Raw genomic sequence first — 19,719 nt, forward strand, 5'->3', positions numbered from 1 at the left:
TGCTATCAATGTAGACCATAAGAAAACAAATGGGCTTTTTAATGAAGTCATGAGTATTATTTGCGAGCCAGTGATTTTCCTTGAACGCAAAACAGGCCAGATAAAAACTCACCATTTGTAAAGCTGCTTCTTTCCCAGCCAGAGGATGAGGGGGTGCTGCACGGAGAGGCCCCATCTTCCACACCTAAAACCCAGCAAAACGATAGGTCAAAGTCATTTGAAAAGTTTCACTGTGGACAACATGAATAGTATACTACACAGGTGAAACACTCAAAGCATATTCATTCATTTGACTGTGATATGTGGTTGTCTCACCTAGCTATGTTAATATGAATGTACTAACTGTAAGTTGCTCTGGATAAGATCATCTGCTTAATTACTCAAATATAAAATGTAAATGTTTTACATACAGAGCTCACATTACTGTATTGATTCAAACTTTTAAAATATTGTTCCTAGATGTATTCTTTGTACAGTTTTTTAAATTGAATGTAGTTATTTGTTACATTTGACTGTTTAAAACCTAGCAGTACTACTTGTTTTTCTGAGAGTGAGGCGGATATATAGCGTTTTGCCTAAAAACATGATTATTTGTCCCTCTGAAATGAAACCATCAATTGATAGAGTTCGAACAAATACATGTCTGTCATTGCACAACCCCATGCCACGATTAGATAGTCAAAAAACACACAACCTATTTCATAACTTCTTTAAACAATAAAAGATCATTTCAACATTTCTGAAAATAGCGTTTTGGAATGAAGCTTTTCATATAGAAATGACTAAAAACCTGTCAGATCTGTCAGTTCAAACTCTTCAAACAATCACCTGTCACACATTTTCACACATTCTTCTACTATGTAGTACGGTAAAGGTCTTACTGGGGTGCAGATGCCCATCCTCAGCCTCCTCTGACATGCAGCCAGACTGGGAGCGGCCCAGTCCGATGGAGTAAACCTGGTTCTTCCTGCTCCCCGAGCGAGAGCCCCACTTCAGACCCTCACCTGAAACACCCAACAGAGACACAGTGTATTTCCTAACCTAAAGGATGACAGCAGTCTTAGAACTGTTCACATTTGTGGTATTAAAGGACAAAGTTACCTTGATTTTTAATAAAGGTCTGAAGAAGAGTCAATGGTTAAAATAAGCATTAAAAAAACTCCCATCCATTCAATGTGAACGTATGCATACCAAGAATTCCAAAAAGTTTTGGAGAATAACTTTCTCCATGGAGAATAAGAGCAACTCCTCCCAGCTGCCCACTGCACTGAGGCTAGGAAACACTGTCACCACCGATAAATCTACGATAATCGATCATTTCAATAAGCATCAATAACAGCTCTGAACCCCCCCCCCCCCAGCTGATGTTCCAAAAGAGCTGCAAATTCTGGATCCTACAAATCAGCTGGGCTAGACAATCTGGACCCTCTCTTTCTAAAATTATCAGCCGAAATTGTTGCAAACCCTATTACTAGCCTGTTCAACCTGTCTTTCGTATCGTCTGAGATCCCCAAAGATTGGAAAGCTGCCGCGGTCATCCCCCTCTTCAAAGGGGGAGACACTCTAGACCCAAACTGTTAGACCTATATCCATCCTGCTCTGCATTTCTAAAATCTTCAAAAGACAAGTTAACAAACAGATCACCGACCATTTTAAATCCCACCGTACCTTCTCCACTATGCAATCTGGTTTCTGAGCTGGTCATGGGTGCACCTCAACCATACTCAAGGTCCTAAATTATATCATAACCGCCATCGATAAAAGACAGTACTGTGCAGCCGTCTTCATCGACCTGGCCAAGGCTTTCAACTCTGTCAATCATCGCATTCTTATCGGCAGACTCAATAGCCTTGGTTTCTCAAATGATTGCCTTGCCTGTTTCACCAACTACTTCTCAGACAGAGTTCAGTGTGTCAAATCGGAGGGCCTATTGTCCGGACCTCTGGCAGTCTATATGGGGAGGCCAAAGGGTTCAATTCTCGGGCAGACTCTTTTCTCTGTAAATATCAATGATGTCGCTCTTGCTGCTGGTGATTCTCTGATCCACCTCTACGCAGACGACACCATTCTGTTTACATCTGGCCCTTCTTTGGACACTATGTTAACAAACCTCCAGACGAGCTTCAGCTTTAACTCTGTGTTGTTGTTTTTGTCGCACTGCTCTGCTTTATCTTGGCCAGGTCACAGTTGTAAATGAGAACTTGTTCTCAACTGGCCTACCTGGTTAAATAAAGGTGAAATAAAAATAAACAAATAAAAAAGAACAGGAGTGTCTCACCTGGGTTGATGTAGTCGATTAAGGTCTGTAGATATTCATTAGTGTCCAGATCAACAGGGACAAATGCAGTGTATTTACTGAGAATGTTACAGGCCTTGCTGGTGTGGATGGCATACAACTGGCATCTTCTACCAGAACCTGGAAAATAACATGTTGTCACCTTATCATCTTTGATTTACATAAATTCCATTATAATCCTGCCTATCTCCCTATATAGCTCAGTGCTTTCGACTGGGCTAAACTCATTTTTAGTTTTTTTTTCTTCATATTTACAGATCCCATACAAGTTTGTAATTAAGGCATATGAAAGTTAACATGTTCAAGAAGGCATTTCTGCAACAACAAAAAATATATTTTTTTTAACATTTAACACCCCTACTGTGATGTAGGCAATCACATCAAACACCCCGATCCTGAATCCGGTCACATTTGAGCAATGAGATATTACCCATGTCTTACGCACCATGCTCAATCTCACACTCCTTATCTGCCATGTTTTCAAAATCCTGAATAATGGAACGTCCAGCCAGATGATGGAACGTTTCGTTCCACAGTTCCTCGTGAACTTTCTCTTCCCGCTCTCTGCCCTTCAGGTAGGGGTTTATGTCAAAGGTCACCTCCCACTTGACTGGCTTCCCGCAGAGCAGGCCCGACACCACGGCCTTACAGTCCCCCTTCACCACCTCCTGACAGTCTGGGGTGGTGTTCAGGTCTGGCGTGGCTGGAGGCTCCTGGGGGGGTTCTATCTCACACAGCTGATTGGGGTAGCAGTCTGGTAACACAACAATGAGAAGTTAGACGTCTTGTCTGGGATATCAGTTATTTGATCGATTAGTGTGTCTACCATTGCTCAATGTTAGGGTGAGTGGGAGGGCTGTGGTTGTGGACGCACCTGCGTCTCCTAAGCTGCCGACAGAAGGGTCAGTGGAGGAGGAGCAGTCCTCCCAACCGGAGCTCTTGGTTCCTCCTGGAGCGTGCTCTGGGTCAGCCCTGCTCCTGGTGGCTTCGGCCTGCAGGTTGGAGCCAGGGGGCTGGGCCTGCTCGGGGTCCACCTCTTGGGGAGCCCACTCCAGATGGGGGGAGAGTGTGTGAGAAGCGCCGTTGGCAGGGCGCTCCCTGGAACCCGTGGCAGATGTGGCACACAGGTTTACTAGCTGTGGCTGTCAGGGGTTAAACATAAAGATACATGTTTAGCTAAATACTATGACCAAAGATGTTATTAAACTTTATTACAATGATAATTTAAGTTCAGAATAATTGCAATACATCCACTGACTTACTCCCCACGAATGTGAACCGACCATAGACTAATTGCGACCATGCCCATTCAGGCAAGAAACTCACTTAAGTATTAATAAGGACCATTACAGTGATGGCATTGTGCATGCAGTAATGATAGACTCAATCATCAGAGCAATGTGTTTTTGCCCAAACTTTTTATAGTCCCGTATCCCTTCAAACATTCAACCTCCAGCTGCGTACCCCCTCTACTAGCACCAAGGTCAGCGCACTCTCAAATGTAGTTTTCTTGCCATCATTGTACTCCTGCCACATACACACACTATACAATACATTTATTAAACATAAGAATGAGTGTGAGTTTTTGTCACAACCCAGCTCGTGGGAAGTGACAAAGAGCTGTGTGTTGTCCTTGTTAATGCAGACAGAAGAGCTCCAACTTCTTAATCATAGCCTCAATTTTGTCCCGCACATTGAATATAGTTGCGGAAAGTCCTTGTAATCCTAGATTCAGATCATTCAGGCTGTCACGACTTCCGCCGAAGTCGGTCCCTCTCCTTGTTCGAGCGGCGTTCGGCAGCCGTTCGGCTTTCTAGCCACTTTCATTTTCCATTTGTGTTTTTTGTTTTACACACCTGATTTCAATCCCACAATTACTGTTTCATTATTTAACCCTCTGTTCCCCCATGGGTTTTGTGAGTGATTGTTTATTGTATTTTCAGTCTGTCATGGTGTACGTGCATTTGTTACTTTGTATATTTTACATTTTGAGTAAAAGTATGTTGATTACTCATATCTGCTGTCCTGCGCTAGACTCTCTACACCAGCTACACATAGGACCCATTACAGAATCACTCACCCGAAGAATGGAGTCAGCAGGAGCAGACGCCCTCCCTGTTCCAGTGGAGGAGCGTGTTCAGCAGTACACGACCATGTTGCAACGTCTGGGCACTGCCAGGGATCGCGTGCTGCAGACTGTGGATCGTTTAGAGAGAGGAGGAGGTTTTTCAGCGCCTCCACCAGCCCCACTACAACAGGTGCCACTGTCCACCCCTCTTTCCCCTGGTCCCAGTGGGATTCGTCTCGCGCTCCCGAGGGAGTATGATGGGACGGCTGCCGGATGCCTGGCGACCATTACCTCACTGCTTTTGGTCACCTGAAGGCTCTGTTTACCTCTGCTCCCGTGCTGGCTTATCCGGATCCATCTTTGGCGTTCATAGTGAAGGTGGACACGTCCGAGGCTGGGATAGGAGCCGTGCTCTCTCAGCGCTCGGGCACGCCACCAAAGCTCCGCTCCTGTGCCTTCTTTTCAAAGAGGCTCAGCCCGGCGGAGCGAAACTATGACGTGGGTGACCGGGAGATGTTGGCTGTTGTCAAGGCTCTGAAGGCGTGGAGACATTGGCTTGAGGGTGCTAAACACCCTTTTCTCATCTGGACTGACCACCTCAATTTGGAGTACATCCGGGCGGCGAGGAGACTGAACCCTCGCCAGGCAAGGTGGGCTATGTTCTTTACCTGTTTTGTTTTCACCCTATCCTACAAACCAGGTTCCCAAAATGCTAAGGCAGGCACACTATCCCGGATGTATGACATAGAGGAGCGGTCTATGGATCACACTCCCATCCTTCCGGCCTCTTGCCTAGTGGCACCGGTGGTGTGGGAGCTGGACATGGACATCGATCGGGCGTTACGCACAGAGCCCACTCCCCCCCAGTGTCCAGCTGGGCGCCTGTACGTTCCGTCTGCTGTCCGCGACCGTTTGATCTATTGGGCCCATACGTCACCCTCCTCTGGTCATCCTGGCATCGGACGGACGGTGTGTTGCAACGGCCGTGTTCACACCTGTCGGTGGACTTCCTGACGGTTCTTCCTACCTCACAGGGCAACACCACGATCCTGGTCGTTGTGGATCGGTTTTCTAAGACATGCCGTCTCCTCCCTTTGCCCGGTCTCCCTACGGCCCTACAGACTGCAGAGGCCCTGTTCACTCATGCCTTCCGGCACAACGGGGTGCCTGAGGACATAGTCTCTGATCGAGGTCCCCAGTTCACGTCCAGGGTCTGGAGAGCGTTCATGGAACGTCTGGCGGTCTCAGTCAGCCTCACCTCAGGTTTTCACCCCGAGAGTAACAGGCAGGTGGAGAGAGTAAACCAGGATATGGCTAGGTTTCTACGGACATATTGCCAGGACCGGCCGGGGGAGTGGGCGGCATTCATCCCCTGGGCAGAGATGGCTCGAAACTCACTCCGCCACTCCTCCACTAACCTCTCTCTTTTCCAGTAAATACTGGGGTATCAGCCAGTTCTGGCACCGTGGCATCAGAGCCAGATCGAGGCTCCTGCGGTAGATGAATTGTTCAAGCACTCGGAGGAGACCTGGGACGCTGCCCATGGGCACCTACAACGGGCCGTTAGGTGGCAAAAAGAGGGCGCTGACCGCCACTGCAGCGAGGCCCCGGTGTTCACACTGGAGGACCGGGTCTGGCTCTCGACCTGAAACCTGCCCCTCCTCCTGCCCTGCCGGAAGCTGGGTCAGCGGTTTGTGGGGACATTTAAAGTCCTGATGAGACTGAACGAGGTATGCTACAGGTTACAGCTTCCCCCAGATTATTTTATTAATCCCTCGTTCCATGTGTCTCTCCTCAGGCCGGTGGTGGCTGGTCCAATCCAGGAAGCTAAGGTGTGGGAAGTTCCTCCGCCCCCTCTGGACATCGAGGGGCCCCGGCATATGCTGTTCGAGCTATCCTGGACTCAAGGTGTTGGGCGAGGGGCCTTCAGTACCTCGTAGAGTGGGAGGGGTATGGTCCGGAGGAAAGATGCTGGGTGCCGGTGGAGGACATCCTGGACCCTTCGTTGCTGCGGGATTTCCACCGTCTCCATCCGAATCGCCCTGCGCATCGTCCTCTGAGTCATCCCCGAAGTCGCTGTCACCTCTGCCACCTCTCCTTTTTCGGGCGGCATTCGGCGATCGACATCACCGGCTTTCTATCCACCGCCGATCCACTTTTCATTTGTTTTGTCTTTGTTTTACACACCTGATTCAATCCCACAATTACTGTTTCATTATTTAACCCTCTGTTCCCTTCCCATGGGTTTTTGTGAGTGATTGTTTATTGTATTTTCGGTCTGTCATGGTGTGTTACTTTGTATATTTTACATTTTGAGTAAAAGTAGGTTGATTACTAATATCTGCTGTCCTGCGCCATACTCTCTACACCAACTACACATAGGACCCATTACACAGGCGATAAAAAACATCACCCGGATACGTCATTGCGTATTGCAGAAAATACACAAGAGTTTAGGGGCCTTGCTTTAACAAAGTTAACCATTTTCACTGTAGTGTCCAAAATGTCTTTCAAGCTGTCAGGCATTCCCTTAGCAGCAAGAGCCTCTCGGTGGATGCTGCAGTGTACCCAAGGCGCTTCCCAGGAGCAACTACTTTTACCACTCTACTATGTCTCCCTGTCATGGCTTTTGCGCCATCAGTATTTTTACTCAAAATACCAACATGAGCAGCATCTACGTTTGGCTTCATTACGGACCGTTAGTGGAATTCCCGCGAGAGAGTAACGGTTAATGTGATTGGATGTTAATCATGTGACAAGGCTACCTGTATTTGACATTGTGTTGTTATTTTGCTGAACACTGAAGCTACTCAGGCGAGAAAATATGTCATCACATTTTTATTTGGCGTACCCCCAACGGCATTGCTTGGGAATACCTGCACTAAATCAAGGACAACGCCTTTTATGATATGGGTTATGCCACAATTTGAATTAGCTGATGTCAAATTGTATAAAACGTTTTCTTATATTTCTTTATACGCTTTCTGTTGATGACCATAAAACCTGTTTTGTCTTAATAAGCAGATGAATAATTTCAGCACTCAGAACCAAGTCTTGTGTGCACTAGTAACTATCACACTATGCAGATCAAAGTGAAATTCCAAGTATATCATTTGTACAAGGGCAGAAACCATGGAATGACAGGTGAGCCTTGCCTCATTATGCCAATGCACTCTGGGCAACTTTCAGACAGTCCATTATCATTCATGAAATGATGGTGGCCCTCATTAGTGATGAGAGAACATTCCTCTTTTGTATTGGTGATTACACTCCAACTGAGCCCAGGGTCAGATCACTTTCTCCCACGCCATTATTACTCATCCAACGTCACTGCAATTTCAACACTGACTTCCTGGCATATCTTTTCGAAAAGACAATATAATTGTCCGAAAGAGATTTGTGTACAAAATGCCATATGCTGCAAGATCAACCTGTAAAAAACTATATTTTCCAGAATAATGGTTTTTACTTTTACCATGAAAGCCTATTCATTTTGCACCAATGTCTTAGGTATTATGTGGTGTTTCTTAAATTGCTTTTGTGTGGTTATGAACAAAGAATAAATTGGATTGTCACTTAAATGATTCTATTTGAAGATTGAAATCAATGAACCATGTGTATCATATTAAGACATGTTTCTAATGATTTCTATACGTGTTTTTCTTTTTGAACAATTCCCCTCGTAGTCATTTTTCTTCAGGTTATAAGTAGAGTGTGAGATAGATGAGGACAGAGACATAGTAGAAAGAGGGGACATAGGAATCGAACTGCAGTCTCCAGGGTCGAGACCCAGATCTGTTGGCAGTGCCACAAGATCACAGACACTGCACTCACGTGGTATTCAGTCTTCCACTGTGCTCCATAGTCAGGGCTGGTCTGTCCATTCAGCTCCTGGACCTTAGCTCTCCTCAGTGGGTTCTTCCCCTCTACAGAGCTGGGGTCACTGGGAGTGCAGGTCTTCTTCATGTTTTGGTTGTATTCCACTATCTGGCTGGTGCTATACACACGTCTTCTAGGTGACGTTTTGTTCTCTATTCCTATGGGTTTGTGAAAAGATCACATTCATTTGTGTGCACAAATACACGGTTTCAAGTCTGAATGTGTGATCATGTCTGACCATGTGATCGTTACCGCATGAATTGGACCAACGAAACAAAAATGGCATTTGAACCAGTGGAAAGGAAGAGATGATCTCAGACCTCTAGATTCTTACCCATGGCTTTGTGTTCTGTGGGGCCAGAGCTGCTTTCTGACATGGAGTCCAGATAGGAGTCCAACGGCAGGCTGGAGTGTATGTCCCTGTGCATTCCTGGACCGTCAGAGAAGCCTGTAGTCATCTCTGGGTCCTCCTCTTGGGAGTGGTAAAACACTGAGCTAGCTGACACATTGGAATGCATCATACTGTATCGCCTCCTCTTATCCTGGCGGAAGAGTTGAAAGAGAAATGTCTGAGTGCTGCATCTCTACACCACTTGGGAGTTTAATTGATAGTTGCTGACCGAGACATTCATTTCAAGATATAGCTTTTCGACACCTTTCATCAGAGAGGATATTTTAGCCTTCAAAAAAGAATCCACATCCTTCACTTGAATCACTTAACATAGAGACGTTCTATTGAATTGAAATAGAGGGAAACAGATGATGTGCTTGATTCTCATTCAGGAGTGAGGAGACTATCTTAATCACACTAATAAATATGAATACATATTACATAGCCACTTTATGTCAAGGTGTAGGCCTACTTACAGATTTGGGATCGGGATGGTAGCGCGTGGTGTCGCACACCACGCTGTAGCCAATCAAACAGTCCCCAGGGAACAGGAATGTGGAGCCCACTGGGGAGAGCAACACCTCCTTGGTGTCGGGGAACAACCAGTCGATGGCTATGTCACTCAGCACTGGGGCCATGGTCTTCTTCAGTGACTTAATAATCTGGGAGAATATACAGATAGAGAGATGCAGTTGAAATAGAATAGAAACAGAGATCTATTGAAGTTATTCTTATGAGTTTCAGTGATCTGGGAGAGTACGGGCAGAGATCCAGAGGACATTGCCTTCCTTGAGTGCCAGCATTATAGAGGTGAAACGCAGATTCCTAGAATATCGCGTTGTCTACTGAAATTATGACATTCCCTCCGTCTGTGCAATGCACAGAGCCTGTAAGCCTGTGAGAATGGAATAATAAAGGACCCTTTTAAAACATAACGTATGCTGTGAATTAGACTGATTCTAATGGCCGTTTTATTCAACAAAATGAATTGTTAATTGCTAACAGTGGAGAGCACTCTGTCTGAACAATTTGCATCCACTGCATAATGGCCCTCCTCTATGACATTCAGAATAGCTGGTTGTCGCAAAGAGGAGGATAAACATGTCATTGGAAATGAGGACCTTGGGCTGCAGTCTCTCCCCTTCTGCCAAGAACTCTGCCGTTCCTCTGGAAACGGCTGCCAGTCCTGTCATCAGTCTCCTGCAAGCACTCTGACCGATGCCGAAGGTGTAGCACCTGCCAAAACAAGATTCACATCTCAGTGGCTTTAGTGGCCTGGAAAGACCAGTGGCCTGAAAATGTCTGTAGGTATCGGAGTCGCATAAGCGTCAGACACCCTATTTCTCATAGACATTTATTCCCTCACAGAGACCTCTTGAGATGGTCCAGTAGCTCAAAGTTGTGGTGATATATTACAACCCCCCACAAAGGTTTTGGTTTATAAGTCCATGTAATTTGCTGCACATAGCAGCAGAAAACTAGATGATGCAAAATGTAGTTACTTCTCTGCAATGAAAAAAGTATGTAGCAAATGACAGAGCAGTGGAAGAACTTAGTGTGTCGTCACGCACCCCCAAGGCAGTCAATGAATGTATTGCGCCAGGAGTAGTTCACAAACTAGACCTCGATTCAAATGTATCAAGAAATATGAATCTGTATGCCTAGCAATCAACAAATGTGCATCGTTTAAAGCACACGTTTACAAGTCTCAGTCACAAATGACAGCTCCAATAAACCCCCTATGGTGAACATCATTGGTGCTTTCAAGACAACGGGGAACTCTGAAAAAAAACGAGGACGAATCATGAAGTCAATGAAAGAGAGTTTTATGACCCTTCAAAACAAATTTCCCCAGTTGAAGCTTGTTTTCTTCTGAGTTCCCAGTTGTCTTGAACACCCTGAAGTCAGAAGTAGGAGATCTCCCAGATCTGAGTTCCCAGTTATTTTGTATGCGGTACATGTGAACAAGAGGCTCGCAGAATCATTCATGACTCTTTTCGAGTTTTCAGTTCATCGTTTGTCGGTAAATAAAAATGGATAGTGGGTCCTAGTGGCTCTGGCCATTATTGAGTCAAATGAATGAAATTAGTCTAAAGATTCACTCTTTTGACTAAATTAGTCGAAAAGATCAGAGTCAGTAAAAAGAGCAGAACTACCCATCACTAGCCTGATGAGGACCGAGAGTGAGACGGACTCTGTTGATGGTCAATTTGATGGTCAATTTTCATCATCATGCAGCCAAATGCCATGTCTCCTTATCATTTTTCCCCCATTAGGTTTGTCAATTTCACTTCACATGTCACACTGAGTACAAATCAGAGATGTCAATCTCCATCTCAGCATCAGCCGATGCACCAGTGATGGCCACTCTGCATAGTTGTTGAGGGCAAACAGCGGGGATTAAAAAGGAGGCGCAACCTTTAGCATAGCTACATGTCTGACGTGGTCTGTGTCCCAAATGGCACCCTATTCCCTATACAGTGCACTACTTTTGACCAGGGCCCATAGTGCACTACTTTTGACACTATGTAGGAAATAAGGTGCCATTTGTGATGCAAACCTGGTAGCAGAGGTTCATTAGTATTTTCGCTGTCCACTGACCGGGGATGTGCTGATTTGTGAGTGTGGAGCAATAATGATTCTGGACGCGCGGCCGGATTGACCAGACCACTGTGTATCTAATCCAATCATCTAGGGGTTATTCATCCTTTAAAAAGGGGAATATTTAAAGTTAATTACATCAGTTGTAGTTCAAGAAAGGATGACTGCAGACTGGGATTGGAGATGCAACAACCAAAGTGAAACAATAACCAATTCCCTGCAGACAGTATTGTGTTATTGGCGGTCTTGGTCTGTCAACAGCTGGTGTTTTGATTCTTCAGGGGCATGTTCAGAGCATCTCCCCATGTTCAGATGTTGCAGTGTTTGAAAATATTAGCATATTACCATATGACTTTGTTGACACTGTGATTTGCTTTGACTTTACCATACCCAATAATGTTGAGTGGGTTGATTCATAATCAGCAGCCCGCGCGGGGCAGGTTTAGGGCCATGAAATATTATGTGGATTAAGGGCGGGTGGTGGCGGGCGTGTTGAATAAAGAGAAAACAATACCTTAAATCCATAAATGTAGCCTATCATTCTTGTGCAATTTATATCTATAGGCTACATTGGCATTTTTATTTCATCATTTTATGCTCTGGCATTTGCGCATAAGCCTAAACTTTATAGGCCAAACTGTATGAATGCCAAACAGCCTACACGCTAATCGACAACTGCTTTTGGGATTGGTCAGTAAATGTTAATGTCTGTCCATGGAGGCGAAAAGGACAATGTAGGAAAGCTGCAATATATGTAACTTTTCGAGTGACCTTACCAAATTCACATAAACATTTGTGTTATAGATCGGTCATTCTAATTGAAAGCAAGTCGAAGAAGGAGTAGATCTGTTTTATGTGCACTATTTCTATGCTTCCCGTTCTTACGTTTCGTTTTTGCATCTATTATTTTCAGTTTTGTACACCAGCTTCAAACAGCTGAAAATACAATATTTTTCGTTATGTAAAATATATTTCACAATGGTTTAGATGGTGAAATTATTCTCTACCCTATACTTGCTTGTTTTGTCACGTAAACTGAAATTAGGGGACTATTAGAATTTTAGCAACCAGGAAACGGAGGAGTGATTTCCGCATAGCACATCCTTAATTCAATAAGCGAAAAGCTGCGAAATGCGGAGTTGAAAATAAAGAAAAGGGAGGGCCAGAAAAGTAATGTTTGGAAACTATGGATACTATACCAATTGGATAGTCGCATGGCACCTCAAGGAAACTGTAGCCTACTGTTTAGATGGCTTAATTGGAAACTGAACTCTGGACACTGCAGGTCTATAACATCTTACATGACCTTTATATTAACTCCTGCAGAATTAAGCATTTCTTGCAATAAAATGATACACCAAATGTAGGCAAAATGTTGACTCGGGAACAGGAGTGGAGAAATATGATTTATTCCTTTCAGCATCTTGAGAGAATGTGAATGCAGTTCCATCTGTAGTGTTGCTATCTTTAAAAGCTGATAGTAGCCTATTTCAACGACATAAAATATGGTCATTTTCATAGCTGTTTGGTCGTTTCCATAGCTTTCTATTTCTTACAACAGGTCAAACAGATGTGATTTGGAAATTTTGCACAGAAAATATTTCCCTTTTTTTTTCTCCCCGGTCTCTAAACTTCTTTGCTCAGAGAAAGAAGCAGAAATCACATGGAAAACTTTACCGAAGTCAACTAGATTGAATAATTAATTCTATAGATTTATGACATTCTGATAAGTAAGGGTTTATTCAGTCTTCTAGGGCAACATATAGGCCAACTGACAGAAAAGAAGCTGTATGTATATACTGTAATTATAGACAAGTTGACTAACAAACATCCTACCAAAATGTCGGAAATTATAAGCAGAAATAACTCAAATCAGGCAACAACAAAAAATAATCCTGCACCCCCTGTCAAATTATTCCATCATCTCTGACTAGCCTAGAATGCATTTTCTATATTATCAGGTTAGGGTTGGTTGTGGGCCTCAGATTTTCACTTTACCACATATAGTGCCTTCGGAAAGCTCTGGAGCAGGTTTTCATCAAGGATGTTTCTGCACTTTGCTCCGTTCATCTTTCCCTTGATCCTAACTAGTCTCCCAATCCCTGCCGCTGAAACACATCCCCATAGCATGATGCTGCCACCACCATGCTTTACCGGGGGGATAGTGCCAGGTCTCCTCCAGGTGTGACGCTTGGCATTCAGGCCAAAGAGTTCAATATTGGTTTCATCAGACCAGAGAATCTTGTTTCTCATGGTGCCTTTAGGTGCCTTTTGGCAAACACCAAGTGGGCTGTCATTTGGCTTTTACTGAGGAGTGGCTTCCGTCTGGCCACTCTACCATAAAGGCCTGATTAGTGGAGTGCTGCAGAGATGGTTGTCCTTCTGGAGGGTTCTCCCATCTCCACAGAGGAAGCTATGTCACACTGACCATTGGGTTCTTGGTCACCTCTCTGACCAAGGCCCTCCCCCCCCCGATTGCTCAGTTTGGCTGGGCAGACAGCTCCAGGAAGAGTCTTAGTGGTTCCAAACTTCTTCCATTTAAGATTGAAGGAAGCCACTGTGTTCTATGGGACCTTCAATGCTGCAGAAATGTTTTGGTACCCTTCCCCAGATCTGTGCCTCGACACAATCCTGTCTCTGAGCTCTACGGACAATTCCTTTGACCTAACGGTATGGTTTTTGCTTGGACATGCACTGTAAACTATGGGACATTATATAGACAGGTGTGTGCCTTCCCAAATAATGTACAATTAATTGAAATTATGTTCAAACAAGTTTTAGAAACATCTAAAGGATGATCAATGGAAACAGGATGCACCTGAGCTCAATTTGGAGTCTCATAGCAAAGTTTCTGAATATTTATGTAAATAAGGTATATATATATATATATATATATATATATTGTAATACAATCCCCCCAAAAAAATCTAAAAACCTGTTTTTGCTCTGTCATTATAGAGTGTTTTGTAGATTGCTGAGGATTTTTTATTTATTTTATATAATACATTTCAGAATAAGGCTGTAACAAAATGTGGAAAAAGTCAAGGGGTCTGAATACTTCCCAAAGGCACTGTATAGTCGGAAGGTTGCGTATGGGTTATTAGCAAATGCAGGTGCGGTTGAACAAACAGCTGACCCGCGCACCCCTAATCCAATCCTAATTGAGCTACAGGTTTTTGAAGTCACATCTATATCAAGTAATGTGCGAACATAAGGTACATATTTCCAAGCTTAATTTTAAAAGGATTACTGAGCAATAACAGCACAGCCACCACATAACGTTCTGAGAGCCATATGTTTCTTAGAGCTTAATGAGCGTGGTGGTGTCATATGGTTATTTTGCATACAACCATCACACAGCCTTCTGGGAATGGTGTAGGATAGTTGCTTGGCTTTGAAAATTCGCAACATATTTAAACATACATTTGTTGGTACTGTAGCCCAATGACCAAAAGTGCCCTCTTTGGCCTCATGGGTGGAATGTTATTCATATTTTTTTTAATGATTGAAAATCCGGTGTTTCTATATAAAACAATTGTTATATATTTCAGTCTTCTGTGTTGTATATAAAGTGTAATATTGGGATGCAAAATTGAATACATTTCAACTTCATATCTGACATGGCACTGGTGTCTTCTTTCTTTAAGCCCATAACCATGTGTGTGAGGTGTATACTTTAGTTTCAAAGTAGATTTGCTTAACACTACCAATAATCACTGTGGCCCTGATTTAGCCCACTGCAGTAAAAGGTTAACAGGTCGTTTCCTAAAAGTTGAAAAATGGGTACATTTAATTACATTTTTAATTTAAATGTTGGTAATGTTATATGAACGTTCTCCAACTGGTTTGACATTAGGAATGTTCTCAAATAGTTCAAAGAACTTTAAGAAACAACGTTCTTCTGTGGAAATCTCAGTACTTCAACATAACGTTTCCTACAGGTTTCCTCATGGTTCTATTTAAAGTAATGTTCTCATATTAACCCATCGCTAATCCCCACCTCCCTTGGTTACTGTTGCAACCTCGGACAACATTTTCCCCGGGAAGCCCATTTCCCCATACGAACCACTGGCGAAATCCCCTCACAATGATCTCAAACTGTGTTTTTAATACATAATGAAATGAAACACAGACTACCCCTTGCTAACCAGGAAACGCTCGGGTATGTTGTGGTGGACTGTCATTACAATTGCTTTACGAGAACCTGGTGAAATTTGTTTTGTGGTGTGGGTAGCCACTGAATGGCTCTGAATTCACTGTCAGCGTGCAGGAAATGCTACTAACCACTTTTGGAGCTAACTAGTTACTGCTTTCAAATCTTGATGTCAACAGCAGATGGCAGTTGTATTAATAACATGGCTAACTTAGCTAGCTAATATACATTTCAAAAAGCAAGTTATATTAAGTGGCTAGCTAGCTAGCTAGCATTAGCAACATTTGGTGGCCAATGAGACTGAGAGCTGGCTAACCAGATGAGCTAGCAAACAATGTAACAAAAGTATAATTTCGGATTCGAAAAATACTCCATCAGGCTCTGCATTTCAGGAATCAGTAGCAAGTACCCCTGGTGCACTGTTCAATTATTTTACCATTTAAACAATGTATTTTTTTTTTAAAGAAAACTCAATTTCATATGTTTTAAACTTGAGCTTGTCCGAGGTGTAGGGCTCGACAACAGTTTTTATCCATTGGAGCACTGGTTGCCACAAATTCTTGAGGGGGTTAGCGAAGGGTCAATTGTTCCGAGAATGTTAAGAAAACTTTGAGAGAACGTCTAAGAATGTTATTTAAAAACATACATTCCGTTGTCAGCATCAACAAAATTCTCTATCCTCTTCCTTGTTAAGTGTGTTCAGGTGTGTTGGCCACGCCCACTTATTGGCCACACCTGATCTTAATGAGTGCTTGAATCGTTTGAAATGAGGCCTGTTTGAATAGACGAAAATGAACAGTTTTGCATGTGTAAAAAAATAAATAAAGGCAGGGCATGCTAGCACCATCCTGGTGGCGCAGTGACATAGACTCGAATCTTACTGATGCCTTGTCACAATAAAACAATTATTGTGTTTGCATGATTACTGCCTAAGGAAATAAGTGTCCATGTGTCCTATCTGTGCTAAGCCAAAATAAGCTAGCTGTGTTATTAAAAGTCTTAATGAAATATTCAGTGGAAGTTATTTAAAAAAAAACTAAAAACCTATCATTTCTCATGAATAAAACCTCCCAGAACATTCTCAGAACCTCCCTGCAATCTAAAAGTTTAAATTCCCAGAAAAGGTGAAATTTTCACTTCTGTTCTCAGATCATTTAAAGAAAGATACCAGTCAGGAAACGGCTTCGTTCCCACAACCAATGTGAACTTCCAAGGAACCAAATGTGCTAGCTGGGAAGGTTTTGCAATAACGCCCCCTCCAATCCCCTAGACTTGATTACATGTCTGAATGGTATGTTGTTTATTTGCTTTGTGCATAATGCGTTAGCAAGCTCAATCAGATTTAATATGACTACTGTGCTAGTTAGTGTTGTGCTGCTATTGTTCTTGTGTCCAATTCCATTACAACTCTTAAAGTGGTGCCCGAGGCCGTCTGATTTGGGTTTAGATTAGAAGCCTCTAGCTAGGGCAAAACGAACAGCAATTTAACAATACCCATTAACCACTTTACACCATGCTGTAAAGTGGGTTTGCATACTGATTGATTCCCCCAGTGCCTGTAAGAAGAGGAAGTGAAGGACAGGTATATGTTGATTGTCTGTTTACCTGGTGTAGCGGGCATGGCTGCGGACCAGCTCGATGACCTTCCCTGTGTTGTTGACAGCCCCGTCCGTGAGCAGGAAGAGCATGCGAGGATGACCTGCGTGCATTGGTTGCCTCAGGATCCATTTGAGCGGTGCCAGGATGTTGGTGCCGCCCATGTCAGCTCGGATCTTCTTGATGTACTCACAAGCCATGGTTACTGTTTCCTGAAAATTTTAGAAAGCAAGAGAAAAAGCATAGTAGTATTTAATAGCCTAGCAGTTAGAAAGGCTAGCCTGCAACCAGAGGGTTGCCAGGTCAAATCCCAGGTCTGACTGGAAAAATCTGGTGGCAAGTGAGCTGGCAACCAGAGCGTTGGTTGTATCAAATTCTAGATGCTATTGCCTGCAGTTGTGCCCTTGGGCAAGACACTTAACACCCCAAAACAACAGCACTTCGGGCGCCCTCTCCTATGGGCTGGGTTAAAAGTGGAAGTCAAATTTCGGTTGGATATTGTGTGTAATTGACCAATAAAGTGATCTCTCAATAGACAAATGTGTCTCTGACTCACACTTTGATTACCTGTAGTTGTCAAATCTGGCCTGCGAGATTAAGTATTTACTAATAGATATTTTATCAATGACATGCAGTTAATTAATATTGACCTGAAAGCAGAAACATTACATGTCCTGCCAGCCTCATACCTCATCATAGCTCTGACTGGTAGTAAACAGTGTTTTGAATGTGGAGCCGAAGCCAATGATGTTGAAGAGGCTGGCAGGCACAAGGCTCTTCAGAATAACCACCATGGCATCCTGGAAACAGAACAGACATGATAGAAACACAAGGTCAAGAGGTAGAAGAGCAGAATGAGAAAAGTGAGGAAGAGAGCAAAAAGAAAAGAAACAAGACAGGCAGACCAGGCAGTCCATTTTTAAGTCATTGTCTAACAATCAACCTTGTTCACCTGCTGCAAGTGTTCTTTACCTATATGAGGAAAATTGTTAAAACATTTTTGGCTGCAGCAGTATGACCAGATTACAGCTCCTCTGACACGGTCTTCTCTGGCATCAGGCTAGTTATTACAAACGGTTTAAAGTTTAAAGTGTTATTAGTCTTATGTACAGGATACACGTGGTATACACTGTCCAACAAAATGCTTACTTACAGGTTCCTTCTTGATAATGAAACAACAATAAGAAATAAGAAAAGATAAGAATATGAACAGAAAGTAAATGGCTTAGTAGAATAGACATTTTAGCATATGTATAATACAGGAAGTTTGTATTAAATGAATTACATTTATGTATCAGGGAAGGGCGGATTTGGGTGCAAGTGTTTAAATTGTGCAGTATTAGTATTGTGCAGTAACCTCTGAGATCAACTTCGTTTTTACATTTAGCTCATTAATTAACTTCCCCAATTACTGCAGATAGAGCAACTTGCTGTGGATCGGGTAAGATAGTTGTTTACATGTTTGAATGGTGCAGGCACGAAATGAGACTGAAATTTCACGGGTGGGGAGAGAGCGAGAGAGAGGGGTAGACATGGAGGGGGCTTTGCTTGAAGAACTGAAATATCATGACATGATGTGAATTGGAATGTGTTTAGCCTATCACTAGCATTATAACTTCACCAAATTACATAATTATATACTAGACATGAGTAATATTTTTGGAGCTAAAAATAAAATGATTTACTGGTTCTCAAGATTTGACAATAACGGTTCTGTTCCGGAAAACTAGAGATCAACCACATAATCTCCTCCTCTTTTTCCCTCCTTATCTTATTTTAAGAGGTGGTATCAAACAGATGTTTAAATTTCTCCTGCTCTTTATATTCAGTCAAAGGTGGTATCAAATTGGGGCCTGGCATTTTAGGGGAGTTTCTGGCTGTTCAAAGAAACAGAGGAGGAATGGTTGCATCGATTTGACCAGCCTTTAAGCCAGACTTTGGGGTATCAGAGGGTGTCAAAGGAAGAGGAGGCCCATCCCTCCTGGCCCGAAGTGCATCACAGACTGAGAGAGGTTAGTCAAACATCACTCAGCCTGGCCCATTCAGGTAACGTTACGGTCAGATGCACTGGAAATGAAGTCTGAGCTGGGCTGAGTTTCCATTGACCATTCTATTTAAAGGTGTGGCAGCTTCACTCCATCTTTGTAAAGACTACTTTCTATGAGCAGTGAGTCATTGAGTCATTAATAGCACACCATTTGTGTATAACCACACTTAAGACACCTAATTAGTATACTACATCATTCCTTTCTCATTCATTTATTTTTCTTTACCCTGAATTAACAAGTTTAGAATGTAGTTAATTATGCTTACTATATGCATTTCCTATGAATGTGTTATGTATGGGTTATTATGAAGTCTCGTAAAGTACCTTGACACGGTTGATGTTGACCCCGCTCATGCTCCCACTGCGGTCAATGAGGAAGATGTACTCTCCATGCACCTTCCTCAGGTCAGAGGTCATGGACTTGAGGTCTGGGCAGAAGTTGAGCATGACCACAGGATTGTGAAGGATGTCCTTGTGGAGACGCTTACGAATGATATCCACCTACATATGGCCATATGACCAGAGGATAACATGGTGAGTGAAGTGCTTGAGATCTAGTCTACACATGGTCCAGAGGATAACATGGTGAGTGAAGTGCTTGATATCTAGTCTACACATGGTCAACAGGATACAGTAAAAGAAGGGTGAACGAAAGAAAATGAGATCAAAATTACATCATGCAAGGTTT

At 43.2% G+C, this 19,719-nt stretch overlaps 1 protein-coding gene across 1 annotated transcript in view; it reads right to left on the reverse strand.

Annotated features, from left to right (window-relative positions):
• Positions 1-19,719, reverse strand: part of LOC118359994 (von Willebrand factor A domain-containing protein 5B1-like) — a 42,478-nt gene that overhangs the window by 5,903 nt on the left and 16,856 nt on the right. The window contains exons 11-22 of the mRNA XM_035738980.2: positions 19,356-19,532; positions 17,674-17,784; positions 16,994-17,196; positions 9,756-9,870; positions 9,111-9,296; positions 8,578-8,785; positions 8,199-8,401; positions 3,171-3,438; positions 2,742-3,050; positions 2,279-2,416; positions 882-1,004; positions 113-184 (exon numbers count right to left, since the gene is read on the reverse strand). Coding sequence (XP_035594873.2) covers positions 113-184; positions 882-1,004; positions 2,279-2,416; positions 2,742-3,050; positions 3,171-3,438; positions 8,199-8,401; positions 8,578-8,785; positions 9,111-9,296; positions 9,756-9,870; positions 16,994-17,196; positions 17,674-17,784; positions 19,356-19,532 — 2,113 coding nt within the window. The remainder of the gene's footprint in view (positions 1-112; positions 185-881; positions 1,005-2,278; positions 2,417-2,741; positions 3,051-3,170; positions 3,439-8,198; positions 8,402-8,577; positions 8,786-9,110; positions 9,297-9,755; positions 9,871-16,993; positions 17,197-17,673; positions 17,785-19,355; positions 19,533-19,719) is intronic.

The sequence above is a fragment of the Oncorhynchus keta genome, chromosome 27 (genome assembly GCF_023373465.1).
Source record: "Oncorhynchus keta strain PuntledgeMale-10-30-2019 chromosome 27, Oket_V2, whole genome shotgun sequence".
NCBI lineage: Eukaryota > Metazoa > Chordata > Actinopteri > Salmoniformes > Salmonidae > Oncorhynchus > Oncorhynchus keta.